Raw genomic sequence first — 18,345 nt, forward strand, 5'->3', positions numbered from 1 at the left:
TAGTTTCATTTTGCTGTGAAATAAAATTTGTTAAAAGACTGGAGTTTTATTTTGATGACAATATAATTGTTGCTCCTGCACTGGGTTTACTTCATTGCGTTTTATTAAAATATCATTAATGGACACACTTCCATTACCACAGGCAGTGATTCATTCTGATCAACGCATGTTACTTCATTACTGGTGTTGCTGGCATGTCCGGACCACTGACTGCCTGGAGGAGAGAGAGAAAGAGGCTACTGCTGAAGATTTTTTTAGGCATCAGTTGCTGCTTAAATTTATTCGGTTTTGGAGAAAGTCTGCAGCAGACCAAAAAGCAGGGTATGAAACTTTATGTAATGTTTCCATAGTTGAACCAAGTAAATATTTGGGCCATAATGATTGTCTGTGTAAATTAATATTGTGATATAATGCGGACGTGCAAAATAACTTGGATGTTATTATCCAACGTGGAATTATCTGAGCTGATGGTAGGATTGATATTTAGTTTAGTTTAGAGATCCAGCGTGGAAACAGCCATCGAGTCCACGCCGACCACTGATCACCTATACATTAGTTCTATGTCCTACACACCAGCAGCAATTTTGGAGAAGCCAATTAACCTACACAGGAACATTAATAAACAAAAATTAAAACCAAGCAAATGTGAGTAACAGAATCGGAAATCCCTCAGGACTGCACACTCAGCAGAATAATTGCAAAGTAAATCCCTTGAAATTTGGTTTGTATTTGCAGTGAAGACAAATGTACAAGAAACAGGTTGTTGATCTTGCGTGATCAGTGTTAAAATTTATCTTTCACAAAAACTGTCACGCCATGTGCCTGCTTGTTTCATTATCCCAGTGTTGCTCATTTCATTTATCCTTACCTATCAAAATATTTATAAACAATGTTGTGCTGTTTGCTTTGATCGTTAACAGTGGAACTTCACTCTTTCATCTCAGAACTCTTCCATATTCAGAACTAGATTGACATGCTCAAGAGTTCAAGTCTACTAGTTTATCACCAGAAGTAGTACCGATCAAAATTATTTGAAGTACTTTCACAAAATTTAAATTATAACACTATGCTGAGTTGGTACCAATATGGTAAATAATGTTATAATTGACTCATAGCCATTCGGTCATACAGCACAGAAACAGGTTTTTAAACCCCCATGTCATGCTGACCTTTTTGCTCATCTACACAAATTTCATTTCCTCGCATTAAAACTAATTTTCTATAAGGCCATAGACATAGGAGCAGAATTAGGCCATTTGGAACGTCGAGTCTGCTCCGACACGGATCATGGCTGATCTATTTTTCCCTCTCATTGCCATCCTCCTGCCTTTACCCTGTAACCTTTGACACTCTTTCTATGCCTTGCCTCTTTAAATGTTTGTCTAAATAGACATAGTAACTGTATCTAATACACCACCTTCTTTGACAGCATGTTCCTTATATCAACTACTTTTGGTCAAAAAAAAAAAGCTTAGTCCTCGGATCCTCTTTAAAACTTCTTTCTCTCTTTCTTGGTGAAAGGATTTTGACCATCTGCCCTATCTATGCCTCTCATAATCTGAAATGCTTCCATCAGGCCACTCGTAGCTGCCTTTTTCTCCAGGGAAAACAAACACAGCCCATTCAATCTCTCAACTAAAATCCTCCAATCCAGACAACATTCTGATGAATCTTCTCCGCCCTCTACAGTATAACTACATCCTGTAGTATGGCGACCCGAACTGCACAGACTAGGCCAAGTACAGTCAAGCCAGTGTTTTATAAAGTTGCAACCTATTGACCCAACTCTTATATTCTTTGCCTAACCTAAGATGGCAAGCATACATTGGTGAAGCCTTACATGCAAGTTTCGAATGAGTTCATATATAAATATAATTTGTTGGAGACCAGAGATTGGTGTAATTTTAATTCTTCGTGTTTTTTTTAATTTTTGCTTCAGACGAGACAAAGAAATACAAGCTATAAGGCACCGGTACAAGTTTTGTTTGCTTAGGACCTGGAGTGCTTGGCAGCAGGTAAGAAATTAGATTTACTCAAGTGGTTCTATGATATGAAGTAGCAATTCAACAAATGAAATAAAACCAAATGGATCTGAGTCTCAACGAGCTGTACTTTGGTACGCTAAACATCATTTGATTATAGAAAGATGAGAGCCCATTTATTTTTGTTTGTTGGCTTCTTCTGATAAATTTACTTTTTATTTTTAACCAAAGTTTAGTTACATACACAGCCAGAATTTACCAAATTGTCTCCAACTTTAAATTGAAAATAAATTATTTGTAAAAAAAAACAGAACTAATTACGTAAAACAAGTTTTGAATGACTAATATGCAATAGTATAGTAAGGAACTGCAGATGCTGGTTTATAGACGAAGATAGACACAAAATGCAGGAGTAACTCAGCGGGACAGGCAGTATCTCTGGAGAGAAGGAGTGGGTGTCGTTTTGGTTCGAGACCCTTCTTCAGACTGAGAGTCGGGAGAGGGAGACAGAGATATGGAAGGGTAAGGTGTGAAAACACAGATCAACGAGGACGATAGTCAAGGATCTCCTTTGTCTTGCTGACATGGAGAGATAGGTTGTTGCCTTAGCACCAGGTCACAAGGTTCTCAGTCTCCTTCCTGTACTCCGTCTTGTCATTATTTGATATCCGGCCCACTACGATAGTGCCGAAATGCCAATTTGTAAATTGGACTGGATTTGTAAAAGGCTGCACCGGAGTGGGTGTATAAGGAGTAAGGAAGGGGGCTGAGAACTCATCCTTGCGGAGCAGCAGCATTGAGGATTATTGTCGAGGATGATTTGTCCCCTATCCTCACTGATTGGGGTCTGTTGGTCAGGAAGTCGAGGATCCAGTTACAGAGATGAGTGCCGACTCCAAGTTCCACAAGTTTGGTGATGAGTTTGGATGGGATAATGGTACTAAAAGCAGACTGTGAATAGAAGTCTGATGTAGGTGTGTCTCTTATCCAGGGATGAGTGTAGGGCCAGGGAAATTGGCATCAACTGTGGTGGTGGTGGTGGTAGGCAAACTGCAGTGGATGACGGTTGCTTGGGAGACTTATTGCATTCCACAACCAGTCTCTGCTGACATTGCTGACATTCCCTTTTGTTCTTTCCCTTTGCCCTGTTCAATGTTTCTTGCTACAATTAAAGATAAAACTTTTTAGTTTTAATGGAACGTTATCAGTTTGAAATGTTAACTGTATATTATTGCCCAAAAGCTGTTCGCTATGTTGAGTAAGTCCAGCACTTTCTGTTATTATTGAGCTGTGTAAAGTATTTGGAAAATTAGGTAGGGAAACCAGGACTCTATGTTATTGGCCATCAAAAAATGTCAGTAATGAACTTGATGAATTTAACATTAGTGTATCAAATATTTCTGCAATTTCCATTTTTCCAGTATGTGCAGAAAAAGCAGGAGAACTGGAAGAAGCAGCTGTGTGCTGATGTCCATTCTCATCGGGTATTGCTGTGCAAAGCTTTAAATGGATGGAAAGTGAGTGACAGTTACTGCAACCTCACTGCAGAATTTCAATAATAGATGCTGAATGAGGGCAAGTTTTACTGTTGAGTTGTGTAAAAACACAGTTTAATCTAGATTTGAACTCCATATAATATCAAGAAAACTTCAGGATTTTGAATACTACACATTGGTACAGGTCCTCCCCGGTTACGAATACCCAACTTTTGGACAGTCCATTAATACAAGCAAGCATTTGCGAGACCAGATGTATGAATTTGTCAGTTGCTGCAGACATCATATTCTGTGAGGAAACTTGGTTTGCAGCAATGTATTTAAATCTTGCAAAGAAATCTGAATGTTTGAGTTAAATGCCCTGGTTTACCTACATGTTGCCTTTGGTTTGCCATGAACGCCTTGATTGGCAGCCACATACCGACTTGCAGACTATTCTGGTTGCAAACAATTTTCAGGAACGGAACTAGTTGTAACCTGGGGATGACCTGCATTGGATGTCTGTATATTGAGGAGGTGACTTTACATTGACTTTTGGACTGTGGCAGAGTTTGGATCAAACTTGGGAATACTTTTTATTTGTTCCGCTTTGATTTTTTTTAAGGAATAATATAGAGGCTCCTTTTTGAGTTTTCATAGGGGAATATTTTGAAAGTAGTGTTCTGAACGGTGACACAGGTGTAGGAGCTGGTGGTGGAGCTGTTGTCTCACAGGAGTGGATCATCTGTATCTCGTATTCCAAAATATTCTCCCATTGTGGTACTGTACTAACAAGTTGCAGGGCTAGAGAGTAATAAAAAGAGGGAAAGTGGGACTAATCAATTGTTCTGCTGGGAACATGCATATACCTCAAAACACTTTAAATGATGAGTAAAACTAAGTTTGCTTACTGCCTAATTGAGGTGATGAGAAGAAAGTTCCTCGGCTGACTTAGCTTATTTACCCAACCTACCTTGGACAATTTCTCCTTCGTAGCATTATAATTCTGTTATATTGTGGTCATTATCCTCCAAGGGATCTTTAGCCTCAAGATCCCTCATTAATCCCTCAATGCATAAAACCAAATCTAAAATAGCCTGTTCCTGAGTATGCGCTGCAATGTACTGCTCTAAAAAGCAACCCCTGGCGCATTCCACAAATTCTTCATGAATGTCCAGTTTGATTCATCCAATCAATATCTAGATTAAAAGTTACCTTGAAACGTACCCTTGATATTTTTCCATTAATGCTCTGACCTACTGAGTTCACATTATGGGGGTTGATAGACTGCCACCTGTGTCGTCTTTACTTTTACTTTAGAGAGATATAGCGTGGAACCAGGTCCTTCAACCGACTGAGTCCATACCGTCCAGCGATCATCCCATACACTAACTCTATCCTACACACTAAGGACAATTTACAGCAGACAATTAACCTACAAACCTGGATGTCTTTAGAGTGTGGGAGGAGACCGGTGCACCTGTAGAAAGCTCACACATTCACAGGGGGAACGTACAAACTCTGTAGAGACAACACTCGTGGTCAGGAAGGAACCTGGGTCCCTGGCGCTGTAAGGCAGCAACCGTACCTCTGCGCCATTGTGCCGTCCTGTTCCTTCCCCTGCTATTCATTTCATCTCAAACCAATTCCACATGACTATCCACTGCCTTTGATTCACAATTCAGTACTGCTCTAATACCTTGCATGATGAACAACATTACCTCACCTCTTTTGCCCTTTGGCCTGTTCTCTTGGAACAGTATATAACCTGGAATATTGAGCACCCAGTCCTGGTCACCTTGCAAGCCATGTTCCTGGAAAAGCTGTTATTATCATACTCTTATATTGCTATCTATGCTATTGACTCCTCTATCTTGTTGCAAATGCATCAATACTTGTTTATCTCAAATATTTGAGGCATGATGTGAACCAGGAATTTATTCTATTGTGAACATAGATACAAAATGCTGGAGTAACTCAGCTGGACAGGCAGCATCTATGGAGAGGAACGGGGTGATGTTTCAGGCCGAAACGTCACCCATTCCTTCTCTCCAGAGATGCTACCTGTCCCGCTGAGTTATTCCAGCATTTTGTGTCTATCTTTGATTTAAACCAGCATCTGCAGTTCTATCCCACACATTCCCTCTATTGCGACTGTTTCTCTCATTTAGGTTTATCATCAAATCACGCGGCAGATTTTGTATAAGGTGGATGAGAAGGAAAATAAATGGAGATTCAATCTCTTGAGGTAATAAAAAGTTGCAATGCTTTGTTTCTGTATTTGGAAATTTTATATTATAAATTACAATCTGAGCACATTGGTATGGATTAAATTTCACATGACAGAACTAAATCATGTCAGGAGTTCTATGTTTTAATGATTGAATTATTAAAAAAAATATATTTCTACACGTGACCTCTAAAATGTTGCCATGTTCCAGTTCGCTGAATATTTAAACCATGGTTATTTTAACCTCATTGTTAATTATTAAAGAACCATGCATGCATTCTATTTGATTCCCATTGTCCTTTCTGATGTGGTGTGCTTTACATTTGGTCTATTTTAAATTCCATCAAGCATTTTTGTTTTATCCACTTTGATATTTTGATAATGATCTGTAATTTCTGAACATTAGTGTGGTTTAACATCCATATATCAGTCCCTCGTACTGTTGACCTGACCATCACTTGATGTTTAATCTTCATTTTTCTTGCTACTCATAGAGGGGGTGGTACATTTCTAGAATTCTCTACTAGATTATTAGGACTATATATTAAAGAAGTAGAAGTTAATTTTTGAATTGTTGAGAAATAGGGAACTGGACTACAGGAACCAAGAGATTTATAAGAAGCCTGGGGAAGACCAAGCATGGTTATATAGAATGGTGGGGCTGGCTTGTGAGAGAGTGATGTACCCATTTTATTATTTACATGTGGTAGAATGTAGTTTTGCTCTTTCATTGACTTAGCCTTTCTTACCTAGAACTTATTTTTCCACCTGGTTACAAAATACACGTGTACTGGCTGATGAAGCAAGGAAAACAGTTGGAGCAGATTATCATTATCACCATGTACTTTTAACTAAGGTATGGTTCTGTTTCATTACAAAAAAAGGCTACAAGAAATTTGAGTTGAATAACAGGATAGAGATCCGCATTTTCTTTATAGTGTTCATTCCATCAGATTTTAACTTGTATTTCTTATTTCAGTATTTTTTTTGTTTCATTATAATTATTTGTAGTAATCTGTTTTCCCCTCTGCATGAAAACAACACACAACATTAATTCTACTAACTTCCTTCTGCTTGTGCTACTCTATTGTCAGATTGTTAGGAGGAGAACAAAATCAACTTATTTCCTGCGTCGTTCCATGGCCTCATAGTTATTAGCAAATAGCTTTTTCTTAGCAAGTGGGTGATCTGTATTGCAGAATGTGGGACTGGGTGACACTAGAATTATTCCATCTGTGCTGTCATTTGATTCAGCTGGAAATGTTGATATTTCAAATGGCCTTGGCACCTCTCCCAAAGTCTGATGCATTTATGTAGACTTTGATAATGGGCCAGAAGATGGCCACCTGTCCTACAGCCAATCCATCGACCAGATACAGCAGAGACCGACTCATCTGCAGCCATTTATTGTCTGGACATAAACATGAATTGGAGGAAAGTTGTCAGCACTCATGGAAACTTAACAGATGTTAGTATCTTTAGAAAAGGATCGTGCATGGACATGAATAGAATAGATGATCCTTTCTCCCTGTGGTGGGCTTCGTATATTTGCAAACACTGAGTAGTTAAAAACCTAGCAACAATCTGATGTTCAGAAGCCTTCAACTTTTCATCTGTAGGCGATGACTTCGGTCACAGATTTTCATTCTGTCTTGTAAACATCAGATTAAAGCTAGGTTTTAACTTTTCAGTGGGTGCTGTAATGTTTTATAACTTTTCTGATTAGTTGGCTTCTAAGCAGCTGTGGGAAGCGTACATGGTGATGGTTATGTGGCTTTACCTTTATGAAGGTCCTTGGGTATTGGAGAGCCAGGATCTCAATTCAAGTGTATCACCGACAACAGAAGGATAAAGTTGTACTGGAAGCAAAACAACATATTAGTTTTGGTAAGTGACAAAAGTGACATCTGGAAGAGGCGGCACTGTTGAACGGCTGTGGCTCGCCTGCAGTCCGTCTGTTTTTACTTTTTTGTGTTGTTTTTTTTTTTTTGTCTTGTTTAGTTAAATTTTTGGTTATTAGGTTGTGTTATGTGTGGGGGGGGGGCTGAAACAGGGCTTTCTGTCTCTCCCTTCGGGGGAATGCGACTTTTTCTTGTCGTATCCCCATTCTCTGCCTCCGTCTGTGCTGAGGCCTAATGGCGGAGCTGGCGGCCTCCAACCTGCGACCGACCTCGAGGCTCCGGAGGTAGACTCACCAACGCGAGGCTGGCCGTCTTCGAGCTGTGGCGGCGTTCGGGCGCTCCAGTGGCAGCGGCACGACTCGGCGCTCCGGTGAGGGCGGCCCGGCGCGGGGCTGGGACGGTGCTGACTGAGACGCTGCGGTGGCAGCGGCACGACTCGGCGCTTCGGTGAGGGCGGCCCGGCTCGGGGCTGGGACGGTGCTGACTGAGACGCTCAGGTGGCAGCGGCACGACTCGAGGCTGGGACGGTGCTCCCGTGAGGGCGGCCCGGCTCGGGGCTGGGACGGCGCTCCGGTGGCTGAGGCGGCCCGGCGCGGGGCTGAGGCGGTGCTCCGGTGGCTGTGGCGGCCCAGCTCGGGGCTGAGACGGTGCTCCGGTAGCTGAGGCGGCGTTCTGGCGTCGGGCGACCTGAATCCGGGGCTCGGCCGCGGGCCAGTGGACGACATCGTCGGGAGCTCGCAGGTCACAGGCTGGTGCCTGTTTTCCGGAACTCCTGCGGCAACAGCTGCGTCCGCTGGACTGGAGGGCGGCAGCTTCGACCACCCCGGGCCGCGGAGCTTGAACCGCCCCGTTCGCGGAGCTCGGTGAGTTACCATCGCCCGGTGGGGTATCGCCTCAGCGCAGAGGGAGAAGAGGAGAGAAGAGACAGTAACCCTAAGATTTTTGCCTCCATCACAGTGAGGAGGTATCTGGTGAATTCACTGTGGTGGATGTTAATTTGTGTTTATTGTAGGTTTTGATGTTTATTATTACATGTATGGCTGCAGGCAACGACATTTCGTTCAAACCGAAAGGTCTGAATGACAAATAAAGGATCTAAGTCTAAGTCTAAAGTACAATTCATGTGTGTATAAAATGTATCATAAAATGTTCAGTGCAACTTGTTTCTGCCAATATTGGCATGGCAGTGTGACTATTTACTCAATTTTACACCCGTTTCACTTGTCTCCATTGAGACTTGGAAAAGGGATCCATCAGAGCATTTTTGTTCAATATTAGCTGATATCTACTTTATCATTGCTTGTCTGAAGATGCAGAAGACTGTAACAATACAATGCAGAAATAGGCCATTTGGCCCACCTTGTCCGTGCTGACCATCAGGTACCCCATCCATACTTAACCCAGTTATCAGCACTCGGTTGTGGGCTTCTAATTCAAGTGCTTGTCCAAATTCTTAAACGTTGTGAGAGTCTTTACCTTCACCACCTACTCAGGCAGTGAATTCCAGCTCCAGTTATTCTGTGTTTGAAAGATTTATTCCTTTCATTGCCTTTCAATCCCTTCCCTACAGAGTAGAAGTGGGGCGGGAGAATGGGGAGGTTATATGGGGGAAGAAGGCAGCATCGTGCAGGGAATGGACCAATTAATTTTTGGATCAGGTCCCAAAATGTTGTCTGTCCATTCTCTCCACAGATGATGTGATGTTCCTCCATAGAAACATAGAAACATAGAAAATAGGTGCAGGAGTAGGCCATTCGGCCCTTCGAGCCTGCACCGCCATTCAATATGATCATGGTTGATCATCCAACTCAGTATCCTGTACCTGCCTTCTCTCCATACCACCTGATCCCTTTAGCCACAAGGGCCACATCTAACTCCCTCTTAAATATAGCCAATGAACTGGCCTCAACTACCTTCTGTGGCAGAGAATTCCACAGATTCACCACTCTCTGTGTAAAAAATAATTTTCTCATCTCGGTCCTAAAAGACTTCCCCCTTATCCTTAAACTGTGACCCCTTGTTCTGGACTTCCCCAACATTGGGAATAACTTCCTGCATCTAGCCTGTCCAACCCCTTAAGAATTTTGTACGTTTCTAAATTCTAGCGAGTACAAGCCGAGTCTATCCAGTCTTTCTTCATACGAAAGTCCTGCCATCTCAGGAATCAGTCTGGTGAACCTTCTCTGTACTCCCTCTATGGCAAGAATGTCTTTCCTCAGATTAGGAGACCAAAACTGTACGCAATACTCCAGGTGTGGTCTTACCAAGACCCTGTACAACTGCAGTAGAACCTCCCTGCTCTTATACTCAAATCATTTTGCTATGAATGCTAACATACCATTCGCTTTCTCCACTGCCTGCTGCACCTGCATGCCTACTTTCAATGACTGGTGTACCATGACACCCAGGTCTCGTTGCATCTCCCCTTTTCCTAATCGGCCACCATTCAGATAATGTTGCAAAACATACTTGGCTAATAAAGTATTATTGTGATTGTGACTTTGGAGAGATGGGTAAAAGTTTTCACAACCAGTTTAATGAAACTTGAGCAAAATGAATTGAGATATTTACCACATCATCTCCACAATTTCCCCCAACACTGAGCATCTTCATAATCTATAGGTTTACCCAATCAAGCCGAGATGACAGTTTTATTTTTGTCTCTCCCAGTTCATTTACAGCATGTGTTTTCTCACTGGAAACGGCTCAGTCAAGGAGCAATGACTCAGCGAGGCAAATTGGAGGCTGCTTCTCAACACTATACACGACAAATCGCAAAAAAATGTTTGCTGTCATGGAAACAATATCGTGACCATTGTTTAAGAGTGATGGTGAGTACAAACAAAATTCTGATTTGTACAACAGATTCGCTTCTGATTAGAGAGAAATTACATTATAAAAAGGACCTTGAAACTATATGACATAAAATCAGAATTTCGGCTTTAAAATTTTCGGCATCAGGGTTAGTCAGTTTAGACATTTACGATTGGGGTTATTTTATGGATTAATTTCAACATATATTTTTAATTTGTCGACTGAACTTTCATCTCCTCAATGATGAAGATGTTGAATACTATGGACCATATGAACATGAACTTCAGCCAAAGCACAGACAAAGGCAATGAGTACCAAAGGAGAAGATAGACAAATCATGGTCCTGGCTGTGCACCTGAATATTGTCAAACATGATGACATTACAGGGAATCTGGCAACAGAGCCTCAGAAATTCTGCTAAAACTTGAAAGAACTGGACCAGTTGATTTTGCAAGTGAAAGGAGTATAATTTAGGATACATGAGCAATGATAGAGAAACCTGAAACAATGAGAAGTCCCCTGATAAATCTAATATTGTGATGTATAATGCAAAAAAAATAATTCTTTTTTTGAAAATAATGTTTTTATTGGATAGTATGTTAAAGAACTATGCATTTAAAGCTGCTGCCTCTGTAAGGACTGTGCTATTTCATGTTCTCTGAACTGGTACGTTGTATAGAAGCTTCTAGTACCAGCTTTGGAGCTCCTAAAGTCTGTGGATTTATTCAGATCATCTACACACAACATAGACCCTGCATTTGCAGCATTTTAAATTAACCCTGACCTTTTCACAGTTTTATAATTGCTTATTTTGATCATCATCCTGTCGCAATGCAGAAAGAAGAAAGTATTTTCCTAGATAATTAATTGTGCTTGAAATGCACATGATAACAATTTAATCTATTAAAGCTGCCAATGGATGAGGGATAAATGTTTCTGAGATAGTTGGAAACACTCTGTGTATGCTGATATGTTGTTGACTTGTTTGGAACTGCATCTGTATGGATTCCTGTGAAAATTGGTGTGGTAATGACTTGGAGACACGCCATAGTCAGCTCGCTGACACTTTGTGAGTTTAACAATGAAGGACCACATGTGCAACGTGTATGAACTACCTCCGTGTGCCATCCGTGGAATTATACTTCAATTCGGAAAAAAGAAAGGAAGGAGATGGTTTTGATTTACTTTCTTAGATGAGCAGCTTTCATTGTGCATGACTGCACTCTGATTTTTTTAAAATATAAAGTGAGACCCTTTGCATTTGATTGTGTTCCAGTTGTTACACCGACAGGAACAGTGGTTTCAATCGTATCGACTTTGTCGATTCCACTTCACAGACTGGAAGGCTAAAGTAAGTAGTAATTATGGTAGAATTTCATTCATCCCTTATGCTTGTTCATGTTTAATTTGAGCAGTGTGCTCTCTGAGCACTTTTCTCTATAAGTTCCAGTGAGTTGATGTTTTGTTTCTTTGTCCTTCTCTGTCCCTGTTTTGTCTACATTTAATTACTGTCAGTGAGACTACCTTACCACAGGTCCTCCACGGGTATGGTTGATTCCGATACATGTTATCCGTGTGGAAGATTGGTTGCTATTTTTTAAAGAAAATATACCTTAGTGTTTCTGCTGAAACTGAGTTTGAAGAATTAATTAGGCTGATATATTAATTAAATAGGCCCCACCACCATACCTGTTTCTGATTTTCAAATCTTAGGTTAGGTCTGCCAAGTAGGAATATCAGAAAATTAAAAATTAAAAATGGATATGGCTACAATGTTTTTTTTAATCCCTTGACTGTATAGATTGCCAGCATTTGTCAAAGCATGCACGGAAAGGATGACCATTCAGTTTCAGTCCTAGGGCATTAACTGCCTTTGTAAAAGGAGCAGAAATATTTAACCTTGGATAAGGATTTTGATTTCTTCATCTTGAATCCCAGAACATAATTATGTTATAAAATAGTAAAGTAGGGAATGCGTTGTATCTACATTTGTGCTTTGTAGTTATTTCTCAGTGCCTTTGGATTTAATTCAGAATGTAACCTTCTTTATTTTGTGACTTATGCAGCTGTTGGAAAAACGTCAAGAGGACAAGCAGACAGCAACAGCTTTATGGCACTGGTCTCTCTTACTTCAGGGAAAGGTAAAAGACCACGTAAATCAAATTTTCAGTTCCCAGCTAAATCTTAATTAGGCTTCTGAAGGTCATTCTTATCTACGACGCTTGAAATATTAGTTGCTATCAGAATGTTAATGGGAAATTACGCAAGCTTGTATCAGGCTTTCAACAAGGCTTCATGATCTGCAAATTTAGTGTGTAGTGAGTGAAGAATTTGGACAGTGCCCTGTTAGGCAGGTGGATTTGATGTGGGTGAACTAGTGTAAAAAATCCTAACTAATTGTGGAGATCAATTTAGTCGTGGTTTGTGCAGTATGCACCTATTGTCAATGAGGTGATGTCTGCCCAAACCAGAAACTGATGCTAGTTGGCATTCAGTGAGTGAGATGACCGCCTGTTCTAGCTACTGTTGTTTAAGGATAAAATCCACATTGTGTTACTTAGGACTGAGATGTGGTTAGATGTACTTTAATATTGGATGCCGATAGTTCTTTTTAGATGTATTACTTTGGCAGCCAGAACTAGGTATATTACTGGTTTGCTTCACTGTTTTTCTATCAGTGCATCAAATGTTTGTGTATATATTTTTGTTTATCCTTTAATGCTTTAGTGATTGGCGGGGTGGCGATTTTGTGCATTTATACTCCTCTCACACACAGTTGTTCAGCCTATCAGAGTTAGAGATCATTTGCTAGTGCTGAGTCAATCACCCAACATACCTCCTTATCTATACTCTTAAAATTTGTCCTACAGTTCCAATCATCAGCTGACTCTCATATTGCAATCTCTTAAGTCGTTAATAAAAATAAAAAAGGCCAATGGTCCAAATACGTGTACACAATGACTGGTCTCCACATAGATTCAAATTTGTCTAACCTCATCTACTGCATTTGGTGCCCATGTGACCTTCTTTACAAAGACATATTCTTATGAGACCAAGCGAAAACTATGCGACCTTCTCGCCAAACACTTGCATTTGGTCCACCAAGACCTGCTGGATTTTCTGGTTGCTGAACATTTTAGCTCCCCTTCCCATTCCCCTATTGAACGTTCTGTCCTGGGCCACCTCAATTGCCAGAGTGAGGCCATACGCAAACTGGAGGAACAGCACCTCATATTTCCCTTAGTAGCTTACAACACTTTTTTCTCCCCGCTAACATTCATCCAGTTCTCATACTTAACATTGTGTGCAGTGTCGTGATTCTTGCGGTATTTACTCCTCTGAGAGTTATTTATTTAAATGTCTGCCACAGTTTATCTACTGTCATGGTTTTTAATTAGTACACATGACAATAAAATACCTCTAGACCTTTGAATTCCGTTTCCCAATTTATGTTTATCTTTATTTAAGTTAAAGACCTAGTTTTGGAATCTTGCTGTCACTAATTAGTGTGAGATTCTTTCCTTTTACGTGAACGATGTTTCATTATGAGATCAGTAATTAATCCCACATGATGAGTTGGAAAATAGCTTCCTCCAAAGTTTGGTCCACTCAGTATTTTTCTACGAATTGGACTCAAATACATCCCCTGAACTTGTCCTCCAGTGCATCTTTGCTAGTTTGATTTCTGTGTGTGATGGCCCCTCATCCATTGTGTGCTGCTCTAATCCCCATAAATGGCAGATGGGCTATGAGGAGCCGCAAACCAGCACATTGGACAGTGCATGGCTGCTGGAAAACACCGGGCTCCCTGGATAGCGGTCTGGACTGAGTTGCGGCCACAGCCAAAGGAGCACAGCTGTTTCCAATTAGCTGTTATTGGATTGGCTCATCTGCTCTTCTTCACCCCCTTCCCTAAAAGTCAAGGCAGTTTCAGACAGCAGGAGGGAGAGAGGAAGCAGGAGAGAGGAACCAAGCAAGAAAGAGGAAGCTGGAGACAAAGGAAGAAAGAGGAAGGGAGAGAGTGGGGTGCCTTCCTATTAGCTTTGTTTCCCTTTTACGGGCTTGGAGGAAGACGGACGAGCCTTCGACAGCCAAGATTGAGGTGCTGTGGTAAGCCCAAGACTGCAAGCACCTGCTTTGAGGCCAAGGCTGAGCTTCAAGGACAAGCCTGAGACCTCCAGCGTCTCCTCTTCAATGCCAAGACATTGCCACCAGGACAAGCATGAAACTGCCAGCACCTTTTCTCAAGGCAAGAGTGCACTACAGGGACAAGATTGAGATTGCCAGCTCCTCCTTGCTTGCCTACAAACGACGAGGGACTGCACCCTCAAGTGGTCCTGGACCTTCTTGCCACTGACGTCATTCCCTATAAACAAACCTTATCGCATGAGTTCGCCCTACAGCGAGTGTGTCAATGTAGTTGTTGTGGACCCGGCCAATTTTTGTTTGAAGACAATTTTTCCCAAAAGTTCTAATATCGTTCTTATTGGCAGAGCTGCTCCAGTTTCATTCCCATTCTCCATATCCTTTTGTATGCCAGCCTTAGTCACCCTGTCTCTCCGATGGCTACTGAATCAGTCCAGTTTATCTCTAGTAGTGCCATCAATTCATCTATCTTGTTGCTGTTGCTTCAAGTATTCAAATAAATTGTAAATAATAAACATAATAAAGGAAACTGCCAGATCGCATCAAAACTCTACTTCCTAACACGTTTAATCAAGAGCAGTGGTAGATAATTAAACCACCTGGAGCAGGAAGCTTCAAGAATATTGCCATTCTTATACCCAGTTTGTAAGTGCGAAGATCCAGTTTGTAAGTGCTAAAGTCACGCCTGAAGCATTTACACCCACAATAAGTCAGGTGCGAAGTGGATGATCCATCTCATCTTCCTCCCATGAACCCCATCACAGAAAACAATTCCAATTCATGTAATTCCACATGATGTCAAGAACATTCTGAGAGTGCAGAAGACAAGAAAGGCCACAGGACTTGAGTTGAATGTGTGGCTGAAAAATTGGGTGGGAGAAATGGATGTCACTTTATGGAGCACTGACACCAGTACCGTACAAAAAGGAAAATGTTCTATTGCGATGGACGTCACTTGTATTGATCTAGAACTATTGAGCTAAAGCGCAGCCGTAGAGATGCTGCTTGCAGCACCAGAGACCGGGGTTCGATCCTGACCACGGGTGCTGTCTGTGCAGAGTTTGTAAATTCTCCCTGTGACGGCGTGGGTTTCCTCCGGGTGCTCCGGTTTCCTCCCACATTCGAAAGACATGCATTTTTCGGAGGTTAATTGGCTCCTGTAAATTGTCCCTAATGTGTAGGATAGAACAAGTGTGCGGGTGATCACAGTTGCCGTGGTCTCTGTGGGCCAAAGGGCCTGTTTCCACGCTGTATCTCTAAAACTAAAACAAAACTGAATAACTATGGTTGCAGATACAGCTGAAACTGAGTACTGAGGACTGGGTTCAAGTGAATAGAAATTTAGTAAGTTAGAGAAAACTCAATGCACTTTGTGGCTGACAGAAAGGGTAATGGCAGCCAATCATCAGGAAGAGCCAGAGCATACAAGTGCTCGTATATTTACAGTTAAAGTCGTTGCATGGAAAAATAGTTGCAAGGCAAAACTGAAGGATTTTCCTCTGAATGCTTGCAATGTTCATAACAAGACAGATGAATTAATGACAGCAATGGAAAAAGTAATGGGTGACATTTACTGTAAAAATAGTCATTATTTCAGGATAATTAATCTTGATACAAAATGGAAAATGATTTGTTCCCGGATTATAAACGATGATATAAAGTCAGTTGAACGTAATGGTAGGTCAGTAAAACGTATTGAAACTATGCCTGACATTTAAGAAATTAAAATGTAGCAAATTATATATCCCTTTAAGGCACAACATTCCAGCAGAAAAGTGGTACAGCTGTAACTAACAAGTTAAAGATACCATTAGATCAAAAGAAAAGGCATGTAGTTGCCAAAATTAGCAGTAAGCCCGAGGATTGGAAAAAAAAGAACTAAACAAAAGGGGACCAAGACATTCATAAGCAAAGGGAATATAGATAATAACAATAATCTAGTAAGAACCAAAAAAACATTGTAAACATTTAAATAAATATTACAGATAAAATGTTGATTTAGTATATTGTCATGTGTACCGATGTACAGTGAAAAGCTTTTATGTTGCATGCTATCAATGGAAAGAATATATATGATAACAATCAAGGCGTCTACCGTATGTAGATACAGAATAAAGAGAGTAATATTTAGTGCAAGATAAAACCCAGTTAAAGTGATTAAAGATGGTCCGAAGGTTTCCTTTGAAATAGATGGTGGGTCAGGATTGCTCTCTAGTTGATGTTAGGATGCTTCAGTTGCCTTGATAACAGCTGGAAAGAAATTGTATCTGAATGTGCAAGTATGCATTTTTCGGAGTATGCATTTTCGGAGTATGCAAGTATGCATTTTCATACTTCTGTACCTCTGGCCTGATGAGAGAGGGGAGATGAGAGAGTGTCTGGGGTGACACTCGCCCTTGATTATGCTGGTGGCCTTGCTGAGAAACATAGAAAATAGGTGCAGGAGTAGGCCATTCGGCCCTTCGAGCCTGCACCGCCATTCAATATGATCATGGCTGATCATCCAACGCAGTATCCTGTACCTGCTTTCTCTCCATACCCCCTGATCCCTTTAGCCACAAGGGCCACATCTAACTCCCTCTTAAATATAGCCAATGAACTGGCCTCAACTACATTCTGTGGCAGAGAATTCCATAGATTCACCACTCTCTGTGTAAAAAATGTTTTTCTCATGAGGCAGCGTGATGTATAGATGAAGTCGATGGAAAGGAGGTTAGTTTGTGTGATGGTCTGGGCTACCTCCACAATTCTCTGCAATTTCTTATGGTGTTGGATGGAGCTGTTCCCAAACCATGGTGTGATGCATCCCGATAAAATGCTGGAGAAGTATCAGAAATGACGAATTGACACACATTTGAGTTGCTGGAAATACTCAGCGGGTCAAGCAGCAGAAGTTTTTTGTCTGATTGATATTGATTTATTATTATCATGTATACAGAGATACAGTGAAAAACATTGTTTGCGTGCTAACCAGTCAAATCGTACTAAACATGAGTACTAAAAAGCCATACACAAGAACAACAGGTCACGTAAAGAGAAAAATAACCAGAGTGCTGAATATTGTGCTACAGCAGGGGTCGGCAACGCACGGCCCCCGGGCCGAATGCGGCCTCTAACCCGAAATCATCCGGCCCGCAGGCATATTCTTTTTTCAGAAATTATCCGGCCCGCAGATTTCCGTCTTCTCCGGTACCTCCCGAGGACGCGGCACCCTGGCGCGGTGCCGCAAGGAGGCCTGTGCTGGCGGCCGCAATGGCCGAGCGGCGAGGAGCGCCGAGCTCTGGCTATACCACATCCTGCGCAAAGCCGCCGGCATGGCCGTGCACCTTCTGGTCTTCACTGTCGGTATTGAAGGTAAACAAAAAAGCTGGAGAAACTCAGCGGGTGAGGCAGAATCTATGGAGCGAAGGAATAGGCGACGTTTCGGGTCGAGACCCTTCTTCAGAAGCGGGTGACGCTGCTCTGAGGCCAGTCTGAGACTGATTCAAACGATGGATTAGGCTGCATCCACAACTTTCTGCGATCTTGGGCGGCACAGTGGCACAGCAGTAGAGTTGCTGCCTTACAGCTTCAGAGACCCGGATTCAATTCTGACTATGGGTACAGTATGTATGGAATTTGCACGTTCTCCCAGTGACTGTGGGTTTCCTCATATTCCAAAGACGTGCAGGTTTGTAGTTTAATTGGCCTCTGTAAATTATCCCTAGTGTGTATGATAGAACTAGTATATGGGTGACAATAGACAGTAGGTGCAGGAGTAGGCCATTTGGCCCTTCGTGCCAGCACCGCCATTCAAT

General features: G+C 41.6%; 1 protein-coding gene across 5 annotated transcripts in view; it reads left to right on the forward strand.

The window, feature by feature from the left end:
• Positions 1 to 18,345, forward strand: part of sfi1 (SFI1 centrin binding protein) — a 94,078-nt gene that overhangs the window by 41,732 nt on the left and 34,001 nt on the right. For all 5 annotated transcript variants that reach the window (XM_033043484.1, XM_033043482.1, XM_033043486.1 and 2 more), the window contains 9 exons: positions 143 to 321; positions 1,940 to 2,015; positions 3,404 to 3,499; positions 5,629 to 5,705; positions 6,441 to 6,543; positions 7,478 to 7,574; positions 10,259 to 10,419; positions 11,679 to 11,753; positions 12,469 to 12,543. In XM_033043484.1, the coding sequence (XP_032899375.1) occupies positions 143 to 321; positions 1,940 to 2,015; positions 3,404 to 3,499; positions 5,629 to 5,705; positions 6,441 to 6,543; positions 7,478 to 7,574; positions 10,259 to 10,419; positions 11,679 to 11,753; positions 12,469 to 12,543 (939 nt within the window). The remainder of the gene's footprint in view (positions 1 to 142; positions 322 to 1,939; positions 2,016 to 3,403; positions 3,500 to 5,628; positions 5,706 to 6,440; positions 6,544 to 7,477; positions 7,575 to 10,258; positions 10,420 to 11,678; positions 11,754 to 12,468; positions 12,544 to 18,345) is intronic.

The sequence above is a fragment of the Amblyraja radiata genome, chromosome 25 (genome assembly GCF_010909765.2).
Source record: "Amblyraja radiata isolate CabotCenter1 chromosome 25, sAmbRad1.1.pri, whole genome shotgun sequence".
Taxonomy (NCBI): domain Eukaryota; kingdom Metazoa; phylum Chordata; class Chondrichthyes; order Rajiformes; family Rajidae; genus Amblyraja; species Amblyraja radiata.